The 27,263-nt window shown below is 40.8% G+C and overlaps 1 protein-coding gene across 1 annotated transcript in view; it reads left to right on the plus strand.

Moving 5' to 3' along the window:
- The first annotated feature begins 384 nt into the window (after positions 1–384).
- The window catches only part of SLC9A6 (solute carrier family 9, subfamily A (NHE6, cation proton antiporter 6), member 6), a 64,450-nt gene continuing 37,571 nt past the window's right edge, over positions 385–27,263 (plus strand). The window contains exons 1-5 of the mRNA XM_006881817.1: positions 385–715; positions 24,368–24,567; positions 26,115–26,192; positions 26,506–26,582; positions 26,855–26,967. Of these exons, the coding sequence (XP_006881879.1) occupies positions 385–715; positions 24,368–24,567; positions 26,115–26,192; positions 26,506–26,582; positions 26,855–26,967 (799 nt within the window). The remainder of the gene's footprint in view (positions 716–24,367; positions 24,568–26,114; positions 26,193–26,505; positions 26,583–26,854; positions 26,968–27,263) is intronic.

Raw genomic sequence — 27,263 nt, forward strand, 5'->3', positions numbered from 1 at the left:
TCGAGTCCCCAGAGAGCTCTAAGAATAGGCTCAAAGTAGACATAGCTCCATCTGCCTCTCCTGGATCACAATGAGTGAATGTCTCTTCTCCAGAAGTCTGGCGTGCACGGCTTTTCGTGGCAGGGCAGCGATAGTACCGGGGCGGACAGGGAGGGTGCGGTTGCGGGGCGAGAACCGCGACGGTGCAGCCTCGGGAGGGCCATGGCCGCGGTGGGGGTGGGTGGCGGGGGTAGGGGATGCCGCGGCTCCTTTAAGGACGATGGCGCGGAGGCGGTGCGCGCTCCAGCGGCTGCCCCGGACCCCGCCCCTTTCCCGTGAGCCCTCAGGGAGTGGTCCGATCGCGGGCGGCCTCCGGTAAGGAGCGGGCGGGGGGCGGGGGGAGACATGGCGCGGCGCGGCTGGCGGCGGGCACCCCTCGGCCGCGGGCTGAGCGGCGGCGGTGCTTCCCGGGCCCGCGCGCTGATGCGTCCTCTCTGGTTGCTCCTCGCAGTGGGTGTCTTCGGCTGGGCCGGTGCTTCGGACAGCGCTGGCGAAGCGGCGAGAGCCATGGATGAGGAGATCGTGTCCGAAAAGCAAGCCGAGGAGAGCCACCGGCAGGACAGTGCCAACCTGCTCATCTTCATCCTGCTGCTCACCCTCACCATCCTCACAATCTGGCTCTTCAAGCACCGCCGGGCCCGCTTCCTGCATGAAACCGGCCTGGCGATGATATACGGCAAGTGCCCCAGCCCTGGCCGCCCTGGCCCTCCCGTCCTCTACCGGCTTGGCCCTTCCCGGCCCAAGCTCGCTTCTTCTGTGCCTTCCATTTTCTGCCTCGCCTCTCCCTTCCCCTCATCTCTGCCTCGCCCCCATTTTCCCGCCTCACCCCCTTCCTTCCTTTGCCTCGCCCCTCTTGTCTCTGCCTTGCACCCCCTTTCCTTGGCCTCTCCACCCCGCATTTCTCCGCTGACCCCACCCCCTTCCTCTGCCCTGAGCTGGGGCCCGGGAATGAAGGTGGGAGGGCAGTGGGTGCAGGGGCTCGGCAGGGGCTGGGCGCTGGGGGCGGGGAAGACACCATTTCCATCAATTTCGCCGGGTGTCAGTTGGTGGGAGGTGCGGGGACGCTGCCATAGCAGCTCTACAATCGGGCGTTCTTCGCGAGCCAGGAGGCGACCTTTACCCATCACCCGCCCCTGTCCGTTTGGAGGTTGGGAAGGAGAACCTTACTCGGGGGATGCCCAAGTAAAATCCCCGAGCGTGCAATCTGCTCACGAAGGCGTGGGGTATTTTTAATGACGTGTGGGTTCTTGTGCTCTGCCTGTAACACCTGATCTGGTTGCGGCTGGTCGCCTCCTCCGATTCTGGTGGACAGAATTGAGAACAAGGTAGAGTTAAGGCTCTTCCAGCCCCGTGTTGTACTCTACCGGTCATCAGGACAGTTGAGCCAAACAGTAATTACAAACCCACGCAGATGCCGTCTGGGTCACTTGATGTGGGCATGAGGTTTATTGATTGACAGCTTGCTCAAGCCTTGCTTGGCTTCTGGCCTCGATGCGCTTGCTTTTCGAGGTTACTTGCTGGTGTTTATTTCTCAGTGATGGGGAGAGAATGGCAAATCAGACCCTGGGCTCAGAGGTCGTTTGAGCCATGCTGGTGCCTCTCAGGAGAGAAGACACATCTTGCTGACTGTCTTAATTGAATATGACTGGGAGGGTATGACCAGAGAGAGGAGGGTGGACAGTTTTCTGGGAAGCTCACGAGTGAGGATTGTTTATCTTCATTCAGAACCGACTAAAAACTCAAGAGCTTGTAGAGATTTATGGCTCAGACTTGCAAGTAGGTAGATGAAGCCTTGGCACTAAAAGGCGTCACTCCCTGTCCCCTCCTCAGCCCTTTTCCAGCTTCTGGAACATGCTACTCAAGAGTAACAAAGAAAGATAGTTATGTGTGTGTCAAGAAAAATGCACAAACCCAGGGCTATTTTTCATTTCTAATATAAAATTTTAGCACTTGTTTAGAAAATAATCTCTGCTCACCAGATTTCCTTGTTTGGGGCCATATTAAGTAGTGTTTCAATTTCTATTTTTGCATTTAAGTGGTATCGTCCAGATAAGCTCTGTATTTCTCTGTACTATCTATTTGGTTTATTTACTCTCTTCAAGCTTTTGCTGAGCAGTCGACGCATTGTGTACAAAAAATGACAAAGATGTAGAAGGTACTCACTCACCTTCAAGGAACTTAGCGTTCTTTTGGGGCAGATGTTGTTGTTGTTAGGCGCCATCAAGTCGGCTACAACTCAAAGCGATCCTGTGACCGACATATCTGGACTTTGCCCTATCCTGTGCCATCCTCATGCTCCCTTCATAGGTCACCTTAAAGATGGCACCTTCAATTTGGTTAAATGCCAAAGAACTGTTCTAGTGTTATAATACAAAACTGAACACAGGTGCATCTTTAGCATAAGGAGATAGTAAGATGTAGAAGTGGTTAGAGATTGCAGATTTTTTTTCCCTGTAAAGGGACCCGATAGTAAATATTATCAATTTTAGGGTCACACAGGTCTTTGTTGCATTTTATTCTTTTTTATAACTTTTAAAATCCTAAAAATCTTATTTAACTTCTGGGCCATGCAAAAATCAGGCCATGGGCCCTTGGCTTTAGAGTCGAGGCTAGGGTTCCTATCCCACTGCTGTGTATAATGTTGGACAATTCCCTTTCCCTCTTTAAATGATTGAAGGCAATTGAGCATTGTATGCTTTTAAAGCTCTATAGGGGATCTACACCAGCAATTTGAAAGGTATGTTAATGTGAGAGGAACAATTCGATAAAAGGAAGGGAAGAATGGCTGCCCAATTTGAACAGTATAATCAATGTCACAGAGTGGCACATGTAGAAATGGTTGAATTGCTCTATGTTCTGTATACGCAACAGCTACAATAGCAACACAATGAAGTAAATGACTAAAATGAGGAAAAAGAGCAAAAGTGAACCTTAGTGTGAATATTTTGTGAAGGGAGTATAAAGGGCTAGTGTTGCGGAATATGAAATGGAAGATTATTACTCTGGGAGTCTATACTGGGGTTGAGTTTGCCCCAACTGGGGTTGACTTTTAGCCCACCCCATTTTGTTAGAATAGAAACTGGGAACTGTGGACTTACCCTCCTGACTAACTCCTAAGTCCAGTTGAACAGAAGTTGGGATTGGGCCAAAGTATTTTCAATACCCCAGAAACGGAAGTTTCCTCACTCTAGTTACATTCTGTCATTTACCTTTTCCAATAAATCTTGCACCATTGCAGCTATTGTGTTGCTGTATTATTTAAGACACCTTTGTCTTCCACTTGACTTTGAGGTGCAAAGGCTGGGAGGGTTTGGACCTCATCAGCTCACTGATGATTTTGTTCTTCTCATGTTGATGTAGCCACATAAATTCTGGAGAAGTGCTATTAAAAATAAGCCCGTCCTTTCCATTTCTAGAAGAACCCTGAAGGCATAGTGGTTAAAGAATTGGGCTGCAGATGGAAGCCACCAGCCACTCCTTAGGAGGAGAAGGTAGTCTGCTTTATAAAAATGTATATATATCTAGCCTTGGAAACCTTAGGGGCAGATCTGTGTCCTACAAGGTTCTTAAGAATTGGAATTGACTCCATGGCAGTCAATGTGTTTGGTTTTTGTTTTATGTTTTTAAGAGGCCAGGACAAAGAGAGTATAAATTGCCAGTGTGGTCAGTTTTTAGCTTTATAGACTATTTACTCCAGTGACAGATATAATCTAAAACCATCAAGTCCTTTGTTCATTTGGCTAGTCCCCCCCACCCCGTTTTTTGGCTCGTTTTCCTAAGAAGCTTGAAAATATCACTGTTATTTCTTCATGTATCTGTTGTCTATCTGAACATCTTCCTCTGAAAAGTCTTTCTATCTTTTGCCCATTTTGTAATTGTGTTATCAGTCTTTTTCTTGTGGAGGCCCTGTAAGATTTTGTAAACTTTTGATATGAGACCCTTGTCTGAAATGGTATTGCCAGTGTTTTTTCCCAGCCAGTAGGTTTTCTTTTCACTCCGTTGAAAGACGTTTTTGATATGCATTGTTAGTAAAAATTCTCTAAATGCTTAAATCTCAAAAGTGATCAGCACTTCAGTGTGTTTACAGGTAGTATACAGAGGAAAAGATGGGAGAAAGAAATGTGTACATGTATGTGTAGCTATGTGTATTTGCCTTAAATGTAAATACTCCAGTGTCTCACACTTTACTAATATGATTCATCAATAAGCAGTTGTTACCCTAAAGAAACCGTAACTGCCACCCAAGCAAATATATGCACACCCATGTTTATTGTGGCGTTATTCAGAATGGCAAAGAGTTGGAAACAACCCAAGTGCCCATCAACAAATGAATGGATAGAGAAGCTGTGGTATATTCACACAATGGAATACTACGCTGCATTGAAAGACAAGGAACTCATGCAATATTATTCAAAATGGGTGACCCTGGAGGACATTATGCTGAGTGAAATATCTTGGTCACAAAAGGACAAATACTACATAGTGTCACTGTTGTAAAACGGGACTGACATTGAGGTTGGGGGGAGATGGAGAAAGATGGGATAAATAATGTATAATGCATTGAAACAAATGAGGGAGAGAACAGTTTAAAAGTGATATAAGATTGGGTATTATGGTCATGACAAGAGTCCAGAATAAAGGCTGCTTAGTGGAGTGGACCTGGGGGGAGAGATTGTAAAACAATGGGGGAACGTTTCTTTTACTTTTCAAAGAGAAGAGCGAACTGGGGGTTTGGGGTGGGCAGGGAGAAAAGTGCAACAATGGATGAATGGAAATCCAAAGTCTCTGTAAATTTTCATTAAAATGAATAAAAAAATAAGCAGTTGTTCTCTGTGATCGAAATACAGGTCCTAGTCATAGTTCCTGCTCACAGAGCACTTGTAGTCTAGTGACTTATTTGTTAGGTAGCTGCTGACTCAAGGTGACTATTATAAGCTCAGCATAACTCAGTGTTGCCAGGTACTGCATCATGCACATGATTGCTAGCATCTTTGAGACTGTTGTACCAGTTTGTTTTGCTGAAGATCTTCTAACCTTGAGGTTTACTTTACCTTAAGGTGTCCAAAGTACCAAATACGACACTTCTGTTGTTGCCCACAGGGATTTCATGGCTTGATTTTAGGAAATTAGACTGCCAGGCCCTTTTTATCCTAGCCTGGAAGCTCTGCTGAAGCACGTCCATTACAGGTGACCCTGCTGCTTTTGAAATACCAGTGGCGTATCTTCCAGCATCACAGTAACATGCACACTACCACAGTGTGTGTGACAAATAGACAAGAAGGGAGTCATTTACTAGATAGCCTTTACTGAGCAGCACACCTACTTTTCTGCTTATCTTCTTCCTCCTTAGCCAACATTTCACGTTTATGAAAAGAGTGGAAAATCTGCTAGCTGAATATTTTGTGCGTTAATAACATAAGTCTGACAGTATCAAGATGTGAAGTGAGAACACTGACTTTGATGGTTAAAGTTGTCAACTTGTCTGGGCCATGATTCTGAGCGGTTGGACATTATGTTATGGTTAGCCAACCTCCATTTTGTGATCTGATGTGGCCATCCTCCATTTATGCATAATACAAGTTTTCACCTAACAACCTGGTAATTATAACCTGACCACATTAATAAATGAGGAGTGGGTGTATAATGTGTTAGATACTGTGAGAAGCACTTTACAAGTCTTATTTTATTTAAATCTCATAACAAGCCTATGAGATGATATTATTAGTGGTCCTGTTTTACAGATAACCAAATTGAGTCAGAGAAGTTAAATGAAATGCCTGAAGTAAAATCACTGTTTAGTATTAAGCCAGGATTCAAACCCATTCTGTTTGGCCCAAAGCCACACTCTCTTAGGCCCTAGAGATAAATCTTAACTATAAAGGAGAACAAACAGGTTCGTCCTGGAGAGGATGAAATCAGGCTGCTCCTTGGAGGCAAGGATTCTGAAGCTTCGTCTGACATACTTTGGGCATGTTGCAAGGAGGGACCATTCCTTTGGGCATGTTGCAAGGTTGGAAGGTTGGAGGGACAGAGAAAGAAAAGGAGACCCTTGATGAGATGGATTGATACAGTGACTGGGGTAATGGGGGTAGGTGTGTTGGAGACAATAACATATACACAGGAAAGAGCAGGGCTTAGCGCTGTTGTACATAGGGTCACTATGAGTTGCCGGCGGCTCCACAACACATAACAACAACAAAGATAAAGGAGGAGAGAGGAGAATTAAGTGCTTTGGGAATTCTCAGGAATGACTCCATGCAGTACAGAGTAAGCTTCTGAACCAGGCCTTTGAAAGGTGGTGGTGTGTTATGGTAAAAAAAACAGGATAATTAAGGAGGAGGCAGTGACTCTGACAGAAATGATGTGGAGAGGAGGGTAAAGCATGAAGCAGATTCAGGAAATGGTTGAATAGTCCACTTGCAATTACGAATATGTGAGAGTGAAAAGTGTCAGGTAAAGCTGAAAAACAAGGTTACATATATATATGATTAAATCTATTCCTCAGAGAGCACAATCTGCAGTAGTATGAGGAAGGAATTTGAGTGGGGCGAAGGAGAAGAAGAGGGAAATTGACCAGTTCATGTATGATAAAGGAATGGATAGAGTGGTGTTAATAGGTGTGGGAAATGTCTTAATTATTAATGGATGTGAGAAGTATCTTAATATCTAGTGCTACAGGAATACTACAAGGAAATGGCCTTAACAAACAGAAATGGAATCTGTCATGGTTCAGGAAATAAGTTGGAATTTGAGGTGCTAGCTCTGGGGGGAGGCCTTCTCTCTGTTGGCTCTGGAGGAGGTCCTTGTCTCAACCCTTACAATCCTGGGATTCCTTGTAGAACTCCTTTTATCCTGGCATCGGTTCCTCCCTTGGAACTAGGAGATTCCCAGTGCAGGCATCTGGGGTCCAAAAGACACACCCTGCTCCTGGCCCCTCGTCCTTGGTGATATTGAGGTCTTCCACACTACTCATTTCTTAAAACTATTTTATGTCTCAAAAGAGCTTGACTTAGTCCCTAAACCTCCTTGCCTCATTTTAAAGAGATAAGTCTTAACCGTAAAGATAAAGCAGATTTACTTAATCCTGTAGATTGTATCCTGTTTTATTAGCATAAATGCCTCTAATCCTGTCTCTTTAACACCATGTTTTTATGTACTGTCCAGTTGGAACCTACTCATAGCTGATCCTCCAGTGGGTTTTCAGAGGCAGTCAATTGTTCGGGAGAACAATGCCCATTTAGCTACTAGAGAGCAGCTGGCGGAGTCCAACTGCATGCCTTTGAGGTGGCAGCAGAGCTCCTTACCACTAAGCCACCAGAGCTCCCTTGTTAACACCATAGAGGTTAAGATTTACAACACAGACTATAATTGCCTCTGATCACAAAATTAAGGCTAATTACATAACATTTAGAATCTTGCCCTAAAAAAAAAAATCTTGGTTCACAAAAAGAAAGAAAAAATGGACACATTTTTGGGAACACATCTATCACAGGAACTAAGGGATTTATCGACTAATGGGATTTAAATGAAGAAGGAAATATCAAGAGACTGATAATTTCAACCTTTAAGAAACAGTAAAAACACACACACACACACACACACACCAAAACCTGGAATTTATTGGCAGGAAAAGGGCAGAGGAGAACAATGGAAATATGTTCAGTTTAATTCTGAATGCATTGAACTTTGATTTGGCAAGATAACAATTTAGAGAGTTTGAAATCCCATAAGACTTTAGATAATAAAGAATAGTGTGAATAGCTGCAAAGGTTCTAGAAGGGAACCCATAGGTGGTGTTTTCATTTTAAACAGCTGATGTTGTTGTTAGGCGCCACCAAGTTGACTATGACTCAGCAACCCTATAAACAACAGATCTGAACCTTGACCTATCCCCTGCCATCCTCACCATCTCTGAGATGCATTGTTACGATCACTTCCATCTTGTTAAGGGTCGTCCTTTCTTTCTCTGACCCTCCTCCTTTCCCAGCATAATGTCTTTATCCAAGGACTGGCCCCTCCTGAAAACATGCCCAAAATATAGGAGATGAAGTTACACCATCCTTGCCTCTATGGAGCATCCTGATTGCACTTCTCCAAGACAGATTTGTTTGTTCTTTTGGCATTCTATGGGCTATTCAATACTCTTCTCCAACACCCCAATTCAAAATGATCAGTGTTTCCTCTGTAATTCCTACTCATTGTCCAACTTTCAGATGCATACCAGAAGAATGTCTGTCTGTGCTTTATTGACTATACAAAGGCATTTGACTGTGTGGATCATGACAAGTTGTGGCTGACATAGAGAAGAGTGGGAGTCTTAGAGCACTTAATTGTGCTCATGTGAAACCTATACCTGTACCAAGAGGCCGTTGTGCGAACAGAGCAGTGGTTTAAAATTAAGAAGGGGGTGTGTTAGGGTTGTATTCTCTCTCCATATCTATTTAATCTGTATGCTGAGCAAATTATCTGAGAAGCTGGATTCTGTGAAAAGGAATGTGGCATCAGGAATTGGAGGGAGACTCATCAATAACCTGCATTATGCAGATGACACAACCTTGCTTGTTGAAAGTGAAGAGAACTTGAAGCACTTGTTGCAGAAGATCAAGGAACGCAGCCTTCAGTATGGATTGAAGCTCGAAAACAAAGATTCTCACCACTGGACCAGTGGTCATGATGGATGGAGAGGAGATTGAAACTAAACAGCCTCATCTTTCTTGGATCCACAATTAACATCCTTATTATTAGCAGTCAGGAAATAAAGAGATGCATTGCACTTGGAAATCTTAAGTTAGAGACCTCTCCAAATTAGTGAGGAATCATGATGTCAGTTTTAAGACTAAGGTGCATCTGATCCAGGCCATGGTCTTTCTGATCACCTGCAATGCATCTGAAAGCTGGCCAGTCAATAAGGATGACAGAAGAAGAATTTCTTTGATGCCTTTGAGTTGTGCTGGAGAAGAGCACTGAACATCCCATGGATGGCTAAGAGAACTGATGTATCTTGGAGTGGGTGCAGCCGGACTGCTCTTTGGAAGCAGGAATGATAAGGCTTGGCCGCACATACTTTGAGCATATTGCTAGGAGGGGCTATTCCTTGGAGAAGGACATGATGTTGGGTATGGTGGAGGGTCAGCAAAGGAGAGGAAGACCCTCAACCCGGTGGAATGATATGGTGACTTCTGCAATGAGCTCTTGTGTGTCAGGAAGGGTGAGGATGATGCAGGATAGAAAAGGGTTCAGATGTGTTGTTCATAGCGTCACTATGACTTGTGCTTGACTTGACAGCACCTAACAACAACAGCAACAAAATCCCTATTCATTGTCCAACTTTCAGATGCATAGGAAGTAAATTAAAAAACCATAGCTTGGCTCAGGCATACTTTGGTCTTTAAACCTGCACCTTCGCTCTTTAGCCCTTTAGAGAGGTACTTGATGGCAGATTTTCCTAGTGCAACGCATCTTTTGATTTCTTGACTGTTGCTACCCTTGCTGTTAATTGTAGATCCAGATAAAATGAAATCAATGGCAGCTTCAATATTTTCTCCGTGAATAATGATATTTTAAATTGGTCCTGTAGTGAGGATTTTCATTTTCTTGGTGTTGAGATGTAATCTATATTGAAGGTTTTGATTTTTCTGTAGCAAATGTTTGAAGTCTGCTTTCTGTCAGCAAGGATGTGTCATCTGCATTAACACAGATTGTTGATGAGTCTTTTTCCAATCCCGATGCTACTTTCTTCATATGGTCCAGCTTTTCGAATGATTTCCTTAGCATACAGATTGAATAGGTATGGAGAAAGTACACAGCCCTGATGCATGTTCAGACCACAGCTGAAATAAGGGGTGTTGTTCTTGAGATAAGATGGTCCAGGACATTGGGGAGGTGAGGGTGAGGAATACCGAAGATGCAAGGAAGTGGCCTTCTAGGCCACTAGGGCCACTAGGCCTTCTAGGGTCCTGAAATTGTGTATGAAAGGGGCGGGGTGTGTGTGTGAGAGAGAGAAGAATGAATGAATATGAACTTTAGGCCAGAGGAAAAGATTTCTTTTTACCTTTTCAAAGGGATATGTCATTGACTGAATTGAATCCCTTTAAAATATGTTATGATTTTCAGGGTTTGGGCCATTAGGTAGTGATGTAAACTGACTATGTTATGTGTTACAAATCCAGTGAGGTGAGATTAGGGTTGGTTGTCTTTGGAGCCTCACTGTTTAAATACTGCTTTACTTAAACTTTCCCCTTCACCTCCTTAATAAAATCACACTTTTATTAGCATCACACCTTTTATAAGAGAGAATATAGAAGAGAAGGGAACAGAGGAGAGGGGACCTAGTACTACTATGAAAAAAGTCAGGAGGGAAGCAAGTCCTTTGAACCCAGTGCCCTTGGACTGAGAACCTCGTAGACTCAATAGAAGAATAGATGCCAAGGCACATGAAGATCTACAAAAACTTCTGTTGTTGAAAGGAGACAAGGAGCTCCTCCAATACCAACACAGAAAGAAGACCTTCACCTAGAACTACTGCCCTGCTGAGGAAGGTCATGTGTTCCCCTTTATAGATGAGGAAACAATGACTGACAGATTTATATCTGTTTCACAATGTTGTGAGGTTCAAATAATATGTGCAGAGTTGAATGTGGATTCGTTCAAAGTTCTGTGTAAGAGTTTCCTTGGAAAAGAGGTTTCTATTTCCAGAGGGAGGAGCTAAACATAGCTGAGTTTGTATTGAGACGAGGAAGCTTGGAACCGATGCAGTTTATGTCAAATTTCACCCATCACTTCAGAAAAGTCTACAGTGGTACTGAGGATTTGACAAGGAGAATGAAATTGAAAGAGCTGTTGTCAAAAAGGTGCTGGTAGACATTTAATTGACGGTCAATAAAAGCAGTGGCTTTTTTGACTATTTTGAAGTTTAATTTGTAACACAGACTTTATCAGCCTCCATCAAGCAAATAAACAGTATACATAACTTTTTTTAATTTTTTTTAATTTACAGAAATTGAGTCCGTTTTGTCCAAACTTAATGCTCCGCTGATAATTCCCCTGAAATTTTAAGTGTTAGCACTGTAAAGGATGAGAAATCGAAACAATGGGCTGCAGCCAATTTCCAGTAAAGTGACTATTACATGGTAGAGGGACTTTGAATGATAAGTTCCTTATCATAGGGAATATTTCAGCACAAGCAGGCCAGGAGCGTAAGTAAGAGGGGTAGCTCCTGTTTTGTGGACAATTTATTCTTGTGGTTGTGTTCTTTGTGTCCTGTTAGTGGTCAGTTTAAGTTTTATAATACCAGCGTTTTCTGTGGCTTTATCTATGTAGGAAGCTAAATGTTTCTCTTTTACCCTCTTAACAAAGCACTCTTTTTTGTGTGAATGTTCTCTTTACTGAGATTTTTTTAAACTCTATAATGAGATTTTGACTTTTTCCAGGATCCAAATTAATTTGACAATTTTTTCAAAGAAAGAGCAATTTCTTCAGATGCCTGATGCTACCTTAAAAGAAAAAAATATCCTAATTTAAAAATCATAAAAATGGCTATGGTAAGTGGTGTGAGAGAGCTGGAACTTCTAAGACCAAGACCTTAGTCACTCTTTGAGACTGGCACTGAGCCCAACTTTGAGCCAGTCAGTAGTAACACCGAGGAGATACTCAGCACTTAGAACACTCAGCCATACAAGATTAAAAGGGCAGCATTAGCCCAGGGATAAAGCTCAGAAGGCAGGGAAAGAACTGAAGAATGAATGGAACCAAAAACCACAGAGACATTTTAGTGAGGCGAGTGCTATTATAATATCATAAAGTAAAATATGTGTGAATGATTGAATTGAGTATCAATCTGCTCTGTAATCTTGAAATCCCAGTAAGAAGTTTAAAAAAAATCTTTGGTACCTTTTCCAACCTAAATAATGATTTGCTTTGCTGTTTTAACACCTAAGACAAAGTGTTTCAAAGAGCCCTACGTACTCAGGCCAGCTATTGGCATGTTAATGGAGGACTAGGCATTCAATAGAGCCAGTAGATAAGGCCAGGGATTCCATAGATCCAGTCGATACTATTCTTTAGAAATTAGTTTTGAGGACATGAGAACCATTTATGCTGCTGTCCATAGTATTTTTTATTAGCCTGCCCATAGTTATTGTATGTAAATACAAGGGGCCAACTTTTCATGAGCCTTTAACCAAGTAGTCTTATGAGGTAGTAGAGAAAAGAGCTATTTTTTGATTGCTTAGAAAGATAGACTGCAATCCCATGGCTTTTTCTATGTTGTGTTTGTCAGGCTGGTTGGTAACCACAGTCACATTTTTATTTTATTTTCTGGAAGGTGTGACATCTCTTTAGACTATGTCTTTCATTCATTTTATTTATTTTTTAATTGTGATTTTAACAAAGGTTTACAGAGAGGCTGGGTTTTCATTCATTCATTGTTGCACATTTTTCCTCTCCCCTCCTTCCTTCTCCCTCCCCCAGTCTACTTTACAATGCAGCTCTTGTGTCAGATTGTCATTCATTTTAAATATGAACATTTGTCGAAACAAAAAAGTTCATGTCACTGAACTCACCCTGGAGACCATCTTTCAGCTAACAGGCGACTAAGTTGCCTACTTAGTTAACTGTAAGTCTAGAAGTTCAAATCTACCTGCTTAATGGGAGAGAGGTGGCCAGTGTCTTCAGAGATTCACAGCCTCAGAAACCCAATGGAAGGTCAGTATGAGTCAGAGTAATCAACTCTGGTTTTAATGGCAGATGAACAGTAACACTAGAAAGGTAAGCCCACCATAGAACAGTCAGCCAAAGAGAAGTTTTTGTCCAGAGGTTCATAAAATTCAGAAGGCGGGAAGTTATGGGACAGAAGTACAAATGGAAACAGGAACCACAGGTAGGAGTAGGAAGAGTGCAATTGCATTCTGAGGATTGCTGTCAGTGCTACAAAACAAAAGTTTGTTGAATGGCAAACCAATTTGCTTGGGTAAACTTACACACTGAGGTCACAATAAAAAGATGTTTTTAAAGTGATATATGATAGGGTATTATGGTTATCACAAGAGTCCAGAATTAAGGTTGCATCATAGTGGAGCATACTCAGGGCGGGGGAAGTGGGTGGAAGATTGTATACCAATGAAGGAAATTTTCGTCTGCTTTTCAAAGAAAAGAGCGAACTTGGCAGGCGGGGGGGAGGGATGGGCAGGGAGAAGAGTACAATGAATGATTTTTTTTAAGTATATGTCCATTGTTCACCAACTAATCATTGCTGCTCACTTTAAAAAAATGCCCATAAATTGACTAGAAGGATCTCCATGCCCACTTCCTCCTCTTGATGGCCAAATGTTGCTTGTGAATCTTTCTGTTTCTGCTTTATCACTTCCTATTCAGGTCTGGCTTCTACCCCCAGCTTCTCCCCTGAAACTGCTCTTAACAAGTTACCAGTGATCTCCTTTTGTCAATGCAGTAGATCCTTCTTATTTCTCATATTACTTTATTGCAGGATTTGATATTTTGAGTTATTTCTTCCTCCTTGGAAAAAAAAAATTTCACTTGGCTTCTTGAATTCTCTGCCACCACTTGTTCCTATTTTCTTTCTACTTCTGTGGTTTTTCCTTCTTAAGTGCCTTTAGCAGTTCTTCATACTAGCCCAGCACTTTAATATTACCAAATGATGGATATTATCTTGGAGTTACAACTATAATCATTTTCTTGTTTCCTTTGTGCCTTGGGTAATTTCACTTCCATCTGACTTCAACCACATTATCACAGTCAAGTGTATTTCTCCAATTGTGAAAACTCATGTTTTTGAGCTCTTGTTGTTGTGTACCGTCAAGTTGGAACTAACTCATAGCTAACCCCCCCTCCCCACCTCCAGTGAGTTTCAGAGGCTGTAAGTTGAATTGGAGGAGTTACCCATCCTTCTCCTGTGGAGTGACTAGTGAATTCAAACCACATGCCTTTGCACTGGCAGTGCAACTTCTTACCTACCATTAAGCTACCGGAGCTCTAGATCTCAAATACTTGCTTGTGAATACAGAATTTAGCCTTTTCCTTGTTGACCTGTGTTTTGACTTGTGGTCAGGCAGGCCAATTTGTCCATCTAGCTGCCAAGTCAATTTGTTATTAGGTCTCCATACCTTTTCTATCTGTATGTAGAACAGATCATTTGAGAGGCTGGACTTTATGAGGAAGAATATGGCATCAGGATTGGAGGAAGAATCAACAACAACCTGCTTATACAGACAACACAAACTTGCTTGCTGAAATTGAGGAGGACATGAAGCGTTTGCTGCAGAAAGTCAAGGACTGTAGCCTGCAATATAGATCAATATCAAGAAAACAGAGATTCTCACCACTGGGCCAATTGGCAGCATCATGATAGATGGAGAAGAGATTGAGATTGTTAACAATTACAGCTTGCTCGGTTGGTTCCACAATCAACACTCTTGACACCAGCAGTCAGGAAATCAAAAGATGAGTTGCTTTAGAAAAGTCTGCTGTCAGGGATCTATTCAGAGTGCTGAAGAGCAAGAATGTCAGTCTAGAGACTAAGGTGCACCTGATCTAGGCCATGGTCTTCACTATTAATTGATAACCATCAGAGAGCTGGACAGTGACCACGGATGACAGAGAAAGAATCAATGCCTTTGAGTTGTGGTGCTGGAGAAGAGTATTAAACATATACCATGGACTGCCAAGAGAATTTACAGGTCTGCTCTGGAGAAGGTGAAACAAATCTTCTCAGTGGAAGCAAGGATTTTGAGACTCTGTTTCACATACTTTGGGTATGTAACCAGGAGGAATCAGTCTTTGGAGAAGGGTTATCATTCTTGGAAGGTTGGAGGGACCGTGCAGGAGAGGAAGATCCCAGATGAGATGGATTGACACAATAACTGGGGTAGTGAGGGTAGAGTGTCAGAGACATTGAGATTGGTTCATGATAGAGCAGGGTTCAGAGCTATTGTGCATAGGGTTTCTGAGACGTAGTCAACTCAATGGCACATGACAACAACCACCATTAAGTCAGCTACAACTCATAACAGTCCTGTGGTCAACACACCAGAACCTTGTGTCCTCTCCTTCATCATCCTCACAATCTCAGATGTGCTCAAGCCCATTTTTACAGTCACTGTCATTTCATCTAGCTGAGAGTCTTCCTCTCTTTTGCTGACCTTTGCCAGCATGATGTCTTTTTCCAAGGACTGGCCTGTTCTGACAACATGCTCAGTGTTTGTGAGATAAAGCTTTACCATCCTTGTCTTCAAGGAGCAACCTTGTTGCACTTCTTCCAAGACCGATTTGTTTGTTCTTTCGACCATCCATTTGAAGATATTCAATATTCCACCAACACCACAATTCAAAGGCGTCTTCTGTCATCCTTAGTTATCATCCAACTTTCAGATGTGTAGGAAGCAATTGAAAAGACCATGGCTTGGGTCAGGCTTGCCTTAGTCTTTAAACTGATATCCTTGAGCTCTAGCACTTTAAAGGTCCTGTTGGTGGTGGTGTACTGTAAAATCAGTACTGACGCTCCAGCGGGTTTTCAGAGGCAGTTCATCGCTTAGGAGTTGATTTCCCGTCTTTTTCACACAGAGCAGCTGGTGGCCTTGAACAGCATGCCTTCAGGATTTCAGCACAGATTTTTCCCAACTAGACCACTAGAGATCCCTGGTGTAAAAGTCCCCAGCAGTCAATTTTTACAATGCAGCACTTCATTTGATCTTTTAATTGCTGCTACTATGGTTTTTTATTGTGGATCCAAATAAAATTGATTCAGTGACAGATTACTTTTTTCTCCATCTAACATGATATTGCCTATTGGTCCAGTGGTGAGGTTTTTTATTTTCTTGATGTTAAAATGCAACCTATATTAAAATATTAAAGACAGTAATCTTTGATCTTCTGCAGTAAATTCATCAAGCTTTCCTTACTTTTGCAAACAACTTTGTGACCTGTATAATAATACACCTTGTTAATGAATGTCCCTCCAATACCAGTGCCACATTTGTGTTCAGAGTCTAACTTCTCGAGTGATCTTGATTGCGTGTTTGGTCTATTTCAGACTGCAAAAGTCGATTGATAGGAATCCTCCTTTCCTACTTTTATTACTTTAGCTGTTGGTGTGTATATTTGAAGGATAGTTGACTTAACAGATAATCTTTGTATGTGGATGAATAGTATCTGTTTGCTCATAGCATTGTATATTTAAGGCTAGATCTTGGAATGATCTTTTAAAGTATGATTCATTATTCCTCACTTTTTTATTCTCGGCATAGTAGATCATATGATTAATTCAAAGTGACCATTGTCAATCCATCTCAGCTTGCTAATGCCTAGTATGTCAATCTTTAAGCATTCCATTTCATTTTTTACAATGTCTAGTTTTCAGGTATTCATATTTCAAACATCCCATGTTCCAATTATTAGTGAATGTTTATAGTTGTTATTCCTTATTTTGAGTGTCTTTCAATCTGAGGGCTCTACCTCCAGTACGACGTCGTTCATAGGGTTTTGAAGGACTGTTGTTTAAGAAGTGGTCTGTCTTCTTTGTTCCTCCTAGTCTACTCATTCACTAAATCTTCTATATAATATATACAGTCTATCCTCCCTCTCCCTTATCTTAAGGGAATTAAGCGCTAAACTTTTTGTATAATAGCCCACAGTGGTTTTCTCTCTGGAACATTTGCTAACCAAGTTTTGCGGTTCAAACTTAGCAGCCACTTAAGAGTAAAAAGTTATGGACAATGTGGCTGTCTACTTCCATAAACACTACAGCCTTAGAAACACTCTGAGCCAGTTCTCTTCTGTTATGTAGGGTTGCTGTGAGTCACAGTTGACTCAACAGCACCAAACAAGTCTAATCTTTCTAAAATAGAAACCTGATGGTGAGGCCCTGCTTATCACCCTTCTGTGATTTCCTTTGGCCTTTTGGATGAAGTCCAAATTCTCCTTCCTCATCATCTCCTTCTTTCAGTCTTACATGACTTGGCCTCTGCCAACACTTTGACCTGTATTTCATGAACCAGACATTCACAGTGGTCTGTGATTCCCTGCATGGGTTGAGTTCTCCCATTCTTTCTCGAATTGATAAGTATTCCTGTTTCCCTAGCTGGAAAACTCTTCTACTTTGTTATATATGCTGAGGTGATACCTCTGGAAGGTCTTTCATTCCCTCCCTCAGTCTTGATTATTTCCCTCTTCTTATTTTCTAATGCTTTGCATCCATAACTATTGTGTCACAGTTGCTTATTCTGTCTACTCATCCTGAGAGTTCCTTGAAAGAGATCCTGTTTTGATCAATGAACTTTGAGGCACTAACCATTTCTATGTTGGGATGCCTGACTAGTTCATGAAAGGAAACAAGGATGTAAAATGTGACTAGTAGGGGTATCCTGTGCATCTTGGAGTTAGGGAACGTTTTGGAGGTTTGGATTCAACTTGCAGTTGAGATATGTTCCTGTAATGGAGAATATTAGTCACCTGTAAAAAGAAATGATGTTCTGATACATCCTACCATATGGAGAAATCTTGAACACATTATGCTGAGTGAAAGAAATAGCACTGATCTGTCCTCTTGTGGTACAGAGGTAAGCTGGTGGTTGCTGTGATGCTAAACACTGTGACACTGATGTGTCAAATGTGATAATGTTTACCTATGGTGGACAGTGTTTGGTGGAGCTCCCTGATTAAAACAAGCTTGAAAGCAGGACTACCATCCACTTCCAAAATAGCTTGCCTCTGGAAGCTCTATGAACATGGTGAAACGACCAAAGCTATACAAATGTTCAGGTCTTTCATTCACAGGGTCGCTATGAGTCATCTACGGCTCCACGGCACTTAACAACAACAAATGGATAGACTCTTTGCCATGGGAAATATGTTTCAATAAAGCTATTATTGAAAAAAAGTCATTGATCAAAATAGCTTTATGATACTTAGAATATTGTGTATATTTGAATATTGATAGGATGATTCAAGATTTTGCCCATAGAATCCTTCAGGATTCAACTCAAAGCTTAAATTTGTTCTTCAGTTCTTTAAGCTTGAGAAATGCTGAATGTGTTATTTCCTTTTGATTTTCCAACTCCAGCTTTTTGCACATTTCAGTATACTACTTTACTTTGCCTTTTTGAACTGCCCTTTGAATTCTTCTGTTTATCAGTTTTACTTTAGCATTTCTTCTCTTTGTTTTGGCCTCTTTACATTGTAGTGCAACTTTCAGACTCTTCTGACATCAGTTTTAGCCTTTTCTTTCTCCCCTGTCTTTGTAATGACCTTTTGCTTTCTTCATAGATGATGTCCTTGATGTCATCCCATAGTTCATCAAGTCTTCGGTCATTAGTCTTCAATGCGTCATATCTTTTCTTGAGTTGGTTTTTCATTTCTTCCTTCATTCATTCGTGCAGATTTTCCTCTATCCTCCACCCCAGTTAACTTTGTAATATGTGTCCTGTTCCAGGCTATTGATTGTCATACACATAATTTCTAATCCTCGAATCTTGAGTCACTAGAATGTTCAGCTGATCTTTAAATTCACGTTGGATATACTTGAGGTCTTATTTTTAGCTCTGGTGGATTTGCTTTTTCTTCAGCTTTAATTTGAACTTGGACATGAGCAGTTGGTCATCTGTTCCACAGTCAGCACCTGTTCTTATTCTGACTGAGAGTATTGAGCTTTCCCACAGTCTCTTACCACAGATGTTGTCAATTAGATTCCCATATATGCTAAATTGGTGATATGTCCTTATATAGTCACTGTTTATGGTTTTTGTTTGTTTGTTGTTTTTTGGTGAGGAAAGTTTATATTTAGAATTAGCCAGTTGGACTCAGCGTAGATGATCCCAATATTGTTGGCAATATCCAAAGCATCATAGTCAGGAGCAAGTTAAACATAGCCTTCTTCTCTCCTGCAGACCTAGTCAAGGCCACATCTGTGTCACAGAGCTTCTTTAACAACTTGTTTGATTTGGTGCTTGTTGGCCTTGACATCCACAATGAGCACAAGTGTGTTGTTATCTTCTATCGTCTTCATGGCTGACTCAGTGGTCAGGGGAAACTTGATGATGGCATAGTGGTCAAGCTTGTTTCTCCTGGGGGTTGCTCTTCTGGGGTTATTTGGGCTGAGACCTTTGGAGTCTCAGAATTTTAGGCTGTCAAAGGTGAGTGATGTGCAGATCTTGGGTTTGGTTTGGGTTGGTTTTTTTTTGTGACTTTGGATGCCCTTCAGGACTGCCTTTTTTGGCCTTTAACATCTTTGCCTTGACTTTAGTTTAGGGAGGGGCAGGGGCTTCCTTCTTCACTTTTAGCTTAGAAAAACCCCTGCATAAGTGTGTGGTTGGTCTTTTTGTTGTTGTTGTTTAACTTTTTTTTTTAAAAAAAAGATATTTATAATTGTTGCCATTGTTGTTATGTGATATCGAGTCAACTAGAACTCATAGCAACCCTATGAACAATGGCTCAGAACCTTGCCCTGTCCTGAGCCAACCTCACCATTTCTGACATATGTGACCCCATTGCCATAGTCACTGTATCAGTCTGTTTCATCCAGGATCTTCCTCTTCTTTGCTGTCCCTCCACCCTTTCAAGCATGATGTCTTTCTCCAAGAACTGGCCCCTCCTGGCAGCATGCCCAAAGCATACACAGAGCTTCAAAATCCTTGCTTCTAGGGAGGAACCTGATTTCACCCTCTCCAGAACAGACCTGGTTTCTCTTGACAGTCTGTGGTATGTTCAGTACTCTTCTCCAGCACCACAACTCGAAGGCATTGATTCTTCTTCTGTCATCCTTAGTCATTGTCCAGCTCTCAGATGTATAGCAAGCAATTGCGAAGACTATGGCCTGGATCAGGTGTACCGTAGTCTCTAGACTGACATTGCTCTTTAGCACCATAGAGTGGTCCTTGACAGCAGATTTTCCAAATGCAACTCTGCTTTTCATTTTCTGACTACTGGTGCCAAGAGTGTTGATTTGTGGCTCCAAGCAAGGTGAAATTGTTAACAACCTTACTCTTTTCTCCATCATGATACTGCCTATTGGCCTGGTGGTGAGGATCTTTGTTTTGGTAGTACAAAAGTCTGTCATGGGATCACCAGCCTTATTTCTACAACCAAGGATGTATTTTTCTATCTGCCAATTCTTTCTTTCCAACTTTTGCATGCCAGTCACCAGTTATTAATGTATCTTGATTGCATATTTGGTCAATTTTAGGAGCTCTGGAGGCCTACGAGTATAGAAGTTGGTAGAAATTTTTCATCTTTGATGAAGTGTGTAGTTGAGTAACACTTGTATTAATAAGTCTTCTTTGTATGAATATATGATATTATCTTATCACTGACAGCATTGTTCTTTAAGGTAGAGCTTGAAATGTTCTTTTTGATGATAGATGTGACATCATCCCTGTTCATTCCCAGCATAGTAGATCTTATGATTGTTTTATTCAAAATGACCAGTTCCTGTCCATTTTGGCCCACTAATGCCTAGGAAGGGAGTTCTAGTAGACTAGTGGGTAAGGAGTTGTTTTGCCAATTTAGAGGCACACAGTTCAAATGCCCTATCTGCTGCTCCACAGGAGAAAGATGGATAGGCTCCTTCTATGGGAGTTATTGCCTCAGAAAATGTGCTCAAGGGTTAACTTTGAGTCAGTTCCAGCTCAGTGGCACATAACAACAAGGCTATGATATGATCTTCATGCCTTATATTTAATTTTTTATAGCCTCCAATTTTCATTTTTTCCCCCCGTGGGGTTGTCAAAGGATATTTTTTTAAGTGTGATTTTTAATGAAAGTTTACAGAAAGTTTGAGGTTTTTTTCTTTCTTTCTTTTTGTGTGTGTGCATTTTTTATTGCTGTCTTCTACTCTTTTTTTCCCGATTTTTAAAAATTTTTAAAAAATAATTTTAATGAACATTTACAGAGATTTTGGATTTCCATTCATTCATTGCTGCACTTCTCTCCCTGCCCCCCCCCCCAGTTCGCTCCTCTCTTTGGAAAGTAAAATAAACACTCTCTCCCTGGTACACAATCCCCCCACACCCCTCCCACTGCCCCAAGTACATTCCACTATGCAACCTTAATTGTGGACTCTTGTGATAACCATAATACCCTATCATACATTGCTTTTAAATTATTCTCTCCCTCATCTGTTTCAGTGTAGTATACACAATTTATCCAGTTTTTCTCAGTCTTACCACAACCCTGATATCAGTCCCATTTTACAACAGTGGCATCATGCGATATTTGTCCTTTTGTGACTGAGATATTTCACTCAGCATAATGTCCTCCGGGCTCACCCAGTTTGAATAATAGTGAATGAGTTCCTTGTTTTTCAATGCAGCATGGTATTCCATTGTGTAAATATACCACAGCTTCTCTATCCATTCGTTTCTTGATGGGCACCTGGGTTGTTTCCAACTCCTTGCTATTGTGAACAGAACTGCGGTAAACATGGGTGTGCATAGAAAGATTGAGGTTTTTATTCCCTCATTGTTGCACATTTTCCTCTCTCCCCCTTCCCCAGTCTACTTTGTAATACACACCTTATTCCAGATTCTCAACTGTCACATATATAATGCCCAATTATACATTTCCCTTCCGTCAGTCCTTCCCCTCATCTGTTCCAGTGCAGTGATCAAAATCTAGTCACTCTTTCCTGTTCTCCCCCCAACTCCCCATTTCAGTCTTATTTTTAACAGGTGTTATGCAGTTATTTGTCCTTTTGACTAAGATATTTCACTCAACATAATGTCTTCGAGTTTCCTCACTCATGTTGTTTAGTGTTTTACTATTTCATTGTTTTTAAGTGTTGCATAATATTCCATTGTGTGACTGTACCACAGTTTTTCTATTCATTAATTTGTTGATGGGCTGTTGGGCTGCTTCCATCTCTTCACTCTTGTGAACAATGCTGAAGTAAACATGGCTGTGCATAATCTGAGTTGTGGCTTTGGTTTCTTTAGGGTATATTTCTTGTAGTGGAATGTTGTTGTTAGGTGCCATTGAGTTGAGTGTGAACAAACTTCCTGACACAAGAGCCTATTGTGGCAGTCGCTGTGTCAATCCACCTGGTTGAGGGTCTTTGTCTTCTTTTCCAACCCTTCCCAACATCATGTCCCTCTCCAAGGAATAGCCCCTCCTAGCAACATGCCCAGAGTATGTGAGGCCAAGCCTCATCATTTTTGCCTCCAAAGAGCACTCTGGGTGAATCTTCTCCAAGACATATCTGTTCTCTTGGCTGTCCTTGAGATGTTCAGTGCTCTTTTCCAACACCATAGCTCAAAGGCATTCTTCTTCTGTCATCCTTATTCATTGTCCAGCTCTTAGATGCAGAGCAAATGATTGGAAAGACTATGGTCTGAACCTGATGTGCCTTAGTCCCCAAACTAACATCATTACTCAATAATTTGGAGAGATCCCTAACTGCAGATTTTCCAAGTGCAATGTATCTCCTTATTTCCTGACTGCTGATATCAAGGGTGTAGTGGAATAGCTGAGTCAAATGATATTTATATTTCCAGCTTTTTGAGAAAGTACCATGACCTGGTGCTTGACCACCTACTATAGTATTTGTACCATCCTACATTCCCACCAGTAGTGAATACGAGTTCCAATCTCTCTAGTATTTGTTGTTTGCTGCCCTGCCACCTGCAGAAAACTTAAACAAGACCCACACCTCACACCATACACAAAACCCAACTCAAGGTTGGACCAGGGATCTACGAGTAAAACCAGACTATAAAATTCATCAGAGAAAAGCTTAGAATAACTCTAGAAGCCCTAATCTACAGCATGAACAGACTTCCAAACATAATGAAAAATCTACAACCAGGAGAGAATTTAAATAGATGGATTGGACCCTCTAAAAGAAAATCCCTATACAGATCAAAAAATTTCTCCAACAGGGTAAAAGCAAACCCACAGATGGGGGGGGGAGCAGAATTTGACAATAGCATATATTATAAGGGACTCCTATCTGAAATTTATAGAATATTCTAGAATTTCCATAAGAAAAAGGCAAACAACCCAGTCATACAATAGACACAAGATATGAATAGAAACTTCACCAAAGAGGAAATTCGGATTCAAAATTCTTAGCTATCAAAGATGCAAATCAAAACAACTGAGAATCCACCTCATCTCAACAACTCTGTTTTCTCATTTTCAAACTTTGTACATTCTATGTTCTAATTTTTAATAGTTGTTTGCAGCTGATTTTCTTCATTTTGAGTTGTACCATATCAGCAAATGAAGGTCCTTCATTAGCTCAAAGGTTTACCCCACCCACATATTTAGGGTAGAGAAAGATACTTTCTCATTTCATCACCTTTCTTCTCATCACTTATGTATATGTATTGATTTAGAAATGAAGTTCTCCTGGGTTGAATTGTTTGTCCCCAATATACATGTGTGTAAAGTTACAACTGTGTCATGATCCACTGTGATCTGTTAAACCACATAGTTGTAAGAGGTTCTAAGGGTAGACTGCAATACCCCTTAATCTTCTCACATCCCCTTAGGATATATGGAATTTCCCCTAGGTTGTAGCTGGTAACAACTTTTTTCCAGAAGAGATAAAAATGGAAGAAAACAAGATGAAAGGGGGGAACTGAGTACCACCAATAAAAAAAATCATCAAAAGTGTATGGAGTGCATCCTTTGAATTCTGATCCCTGTATTAAGAAGCTCCTTGATACCCATGAAGGCCAGGCAATACACATGGAAATCTCTGAGGGACTCAAAGCCTTCCTCCAGAACCAACACTGAGAGAAGCCTTCACTCCCTAGAGCTGGCACCTCTGATTTCGATTTCTAGCCCCTTATAAACTGTAAGAAAGTAAATTTCTGTTTGTTAAAGCCACTTGTGGTCTCTCTGTTATAGCAGCATTAATTTTTGTTGAGAGGAAACAGACTTTGAAAAAGGACAGGCTGGGAAAGGTGGAAGGTCAGAGAAAGAGGAAAATCCTCTACAAGATGAATTTACACAATGATGGTAACAATGGGCTCAAAGAAATTGGAGATGGTGGGGATGGCACAGGATAGGGCAGGGTTCGGATTTGTTGTTCATAGGGTCACTGAACCTTAGTTGACTCAGTGGCACTTAACAACAATGACAACAGATTACTAAAATAGCAGTCATCTCTCCTCTCACCCTGTGGAATCCTTTACCCTCCTGCCCCACGGGATTATGTGAATATTTAACTCTCAGACTTAAAATTTAGTAATACTTAAAAATATGACTGCATTTGGCCTTAATATGAGTCCTGAGGAAATTTCTGTTTTCCATCCAAAAATACACATGGGGGTGCAAAAGAAGTAATCTCTGAAAGACTTACCTATTCCTTTGTTTCCAGGTCTCTTGGTGGGACTTGTACTGCGATATGGCATTCATGTTCCAAGTGATGTAAATAATGTGACCCTGAGCTGTGAAGTGCAGTCAAGTCCAACTACCTTATTGGTGAATGTTAGTGGAAAATTTTATGAGTATACGCTGAAAGGAGAGATCAGCTCACATGAACTCAATAATGTTCAAGATAATGAGATGCTTAGAAAGGTAAGTTATTCATTAAAGACAGTCTTTGGCATTTTTCCCCCCTCCCCAAAATGTGTAACTAGAAGGGATTCAGAAGAAAGAGAATACTTTTTTAACTATATTGAAAATAAGCCTTTAAAATAAAGTCAAAACTCACTTAATGATAGTAATATAATGCTATGGAAATGGGTATGTCTGTAAATGTTATTTTCTGATTGCAACTACATACAAAACCCCTTTTTGTTTCACTTGGTATTATTTGCAATTATAAATAAATGGTGGGCAGTATTGAGTTAAGCAGAATTCATGGGTGTTTGTTTCATTTTGTAGCTGATACTTAGAGTTTTATAGCATTTCAAGAACATTGATTTCATCTGCTAATACTTTTAAAATGACATTAATTTAACATAATAGTATTTCTTTGAATTATTTCTTGCCTTGATGATATTCTGTACTGGGCAGGATTTAATCATCCTTTGGCTTATTAGTTGGCACAACTTCAAGGACCTTCATTTGAGTATCAGTTATTGTACTGTGCTGTGCCTAATGACTTGTGTAGGAGGGTTGGGTTGTGTCTCACTGGCTTCCAGAAATTCCTGGAGCTGATCTCTCTGGTGGCCCTCCTCCTTCTCGGTGCTGCTATGCTCAGGGCCCTTTGTTCTTGCCCACCCTTCCTTGTTTGCCTCCACTGCTTCCATCTTCTGCATTGGAAACACTTGGCGTTTTATAGTTTCTTGGTTGTGTTCCTGACCATCTTTAATGGCTTCAAATTTTTTTTAATATGGAATCTCTTTTTTTTATTATTATTTTTGTATGAGTGTATCATCAAATCAGATCTGACTGGTACAGGAGGAGATTGTCCCTCTTTTCCCGGCAGAGCATCTGGTGGGTTCGAATCGTGCACCTCTGGCATTGTAGTTGCAGCTCCTTGCCACTAGGCCACCAGAGCTCCACCCCGGCTTCAAATTTTTGTATAAACTTTATTTTGCAACTACAGTTCTTTCCACCTGGAGAAAATTCCAGTTCCTTAGACTAGTCAGCTGTAATTTAGCGTAGGTATATGTGGAGCCTCTTTGCATTCATATAAAATCCATCCTCTTGAAGGGATGCAGCATTATTAAATGTAATCCATCTTGAAGGAAGTAGCCTGTCAGACTAGAAATATGTTTTGTGTAGGGACTGTTTACCATAGTATTATGTTGTATACTTTTAAGGTATCACCTGTGCACCGAGTCTTGGTTCTTCATGTTAACTATAATGCTGGACCTCAAATTTTATGTTAACTGTTTTGAATCTCTGTCTTCTTTAAAGTAAAAAATATGTTCATGCTTTCTTCTCTGTTCAGGGTTTTTAATATCGTAGTATTTTAACACACTAACACACTTTACACAGGCAAAATGGAATACATTTTCCTAAAACTCTCCTTGCTATTTGGTTGGGAAGTGGGTTTTTTTTACCACATTAATATCCTTCCTTACCTTTGATCAGTTTAACATTTTCATTTCTTCCTGATAATGTAACATGAGCTCTGAAGACATTCATCTAAAGAATTCTGTTTATTTCCCCAGGTTACTTTTGATCCAGAAGTATTTTTCAACATATTACTTCCTCCTATCATATTTTATGCAGGATATAGTCTGAAAAGGGTAAGTGCTTTTGCATTTCACATATAATTTGAAGAAACTTACACTCCATGGACTTTATAATATTTGACACTTCAGAAACAAAGCACCCAGTTGTTTCTAGGTTCCCCTCCCTTTCCCCCTCCATTTGTTTTAATTTCTAATCCTTTTTAGATGCTAAAATTTATGCCTGTATAAGAATGCTTCCTCTCATTTTCTTTAATGAATAATGCATTTAATATTAGCATAGCACACTAGAATAGAAAGCTTTTTTCTTTTTCAAAGAGTTGTTAAGTCTTCTAACACAGTGCAACCTTTTTTTCTTTTTTTTTGTCAGAGACATTTCTTTCGAAACCTTGGCTCTATCCTAGCATATGCTTTTCTTGGAACAGCAATTTCTTGTTTTGTTATTGGGTAAGTAAGTACTTGATGTACAAAAAGCTTTTAGTCTTGAAATGATAATATTTTCTTTTAGTATGTGTTTGCTTTACCCAGCACCGTATTCCTGAGGACTGTGTGAGTAAACTGTATTCAAATAGATAATATTCCCTTGAGGTCAAGATATTACCACATTAAAATGGCATGGATCAGGTATAAAATTAATCAAAAGGTACTACTTTATCCCAATTTTCTTACTCTGTGAAAGCTGATGATTTTTCTAAGGTAGGAATATTTTCATTTAACAGGTCAATAATGTATGGCTGTGTGACACTGATGAAAGTAACTGGACAGCTTGCAGGAGATTTTTACTTTACAGATTGCCTGCTGTTTGGTGCCATTGTTTCGGCAACTGACCCAGGTATTTTTTTCCTTTTTTAAAAAATTGTAATTTGATTGAGTGAAAGTTTACAAAGCATATTGGGTTTTTTTCCAAGCAATCATACATGTGAATAAATAAAATATGGAAAATTTTGTTCCATAACATTAATTGCAATACACACATTGTGTGATCATCCACTCATTCACCCTTCTCTTTCCTTTGCTGGGTATGTTAGACAGTTGTCATTGTTGGCAGAACTGACTCAAAGCTAACCCTCCAGTGGGTTTTCAGAGGCTGTAAATCAAATCACAAGGGAGGACACTGCCCATCTTTCC

This window comes from Elephantulus edwardii, unplaced genomic scaffold (assembly GCF_000299155.1).
Source record: "Elephantulus edwardii isolate Elephantulus edwardi_28Jun2011 unplaced genomic scaffold, EleEdw1.0 scaffold00016, whole genome shotgun sequence".
Taxonomy (NCBI): Eukaryota; Metazoa; Chordata; class Mammalia; order Macroscelidea; family Macroscelididae; genus Elephantulus; species Elephantulus edwardii.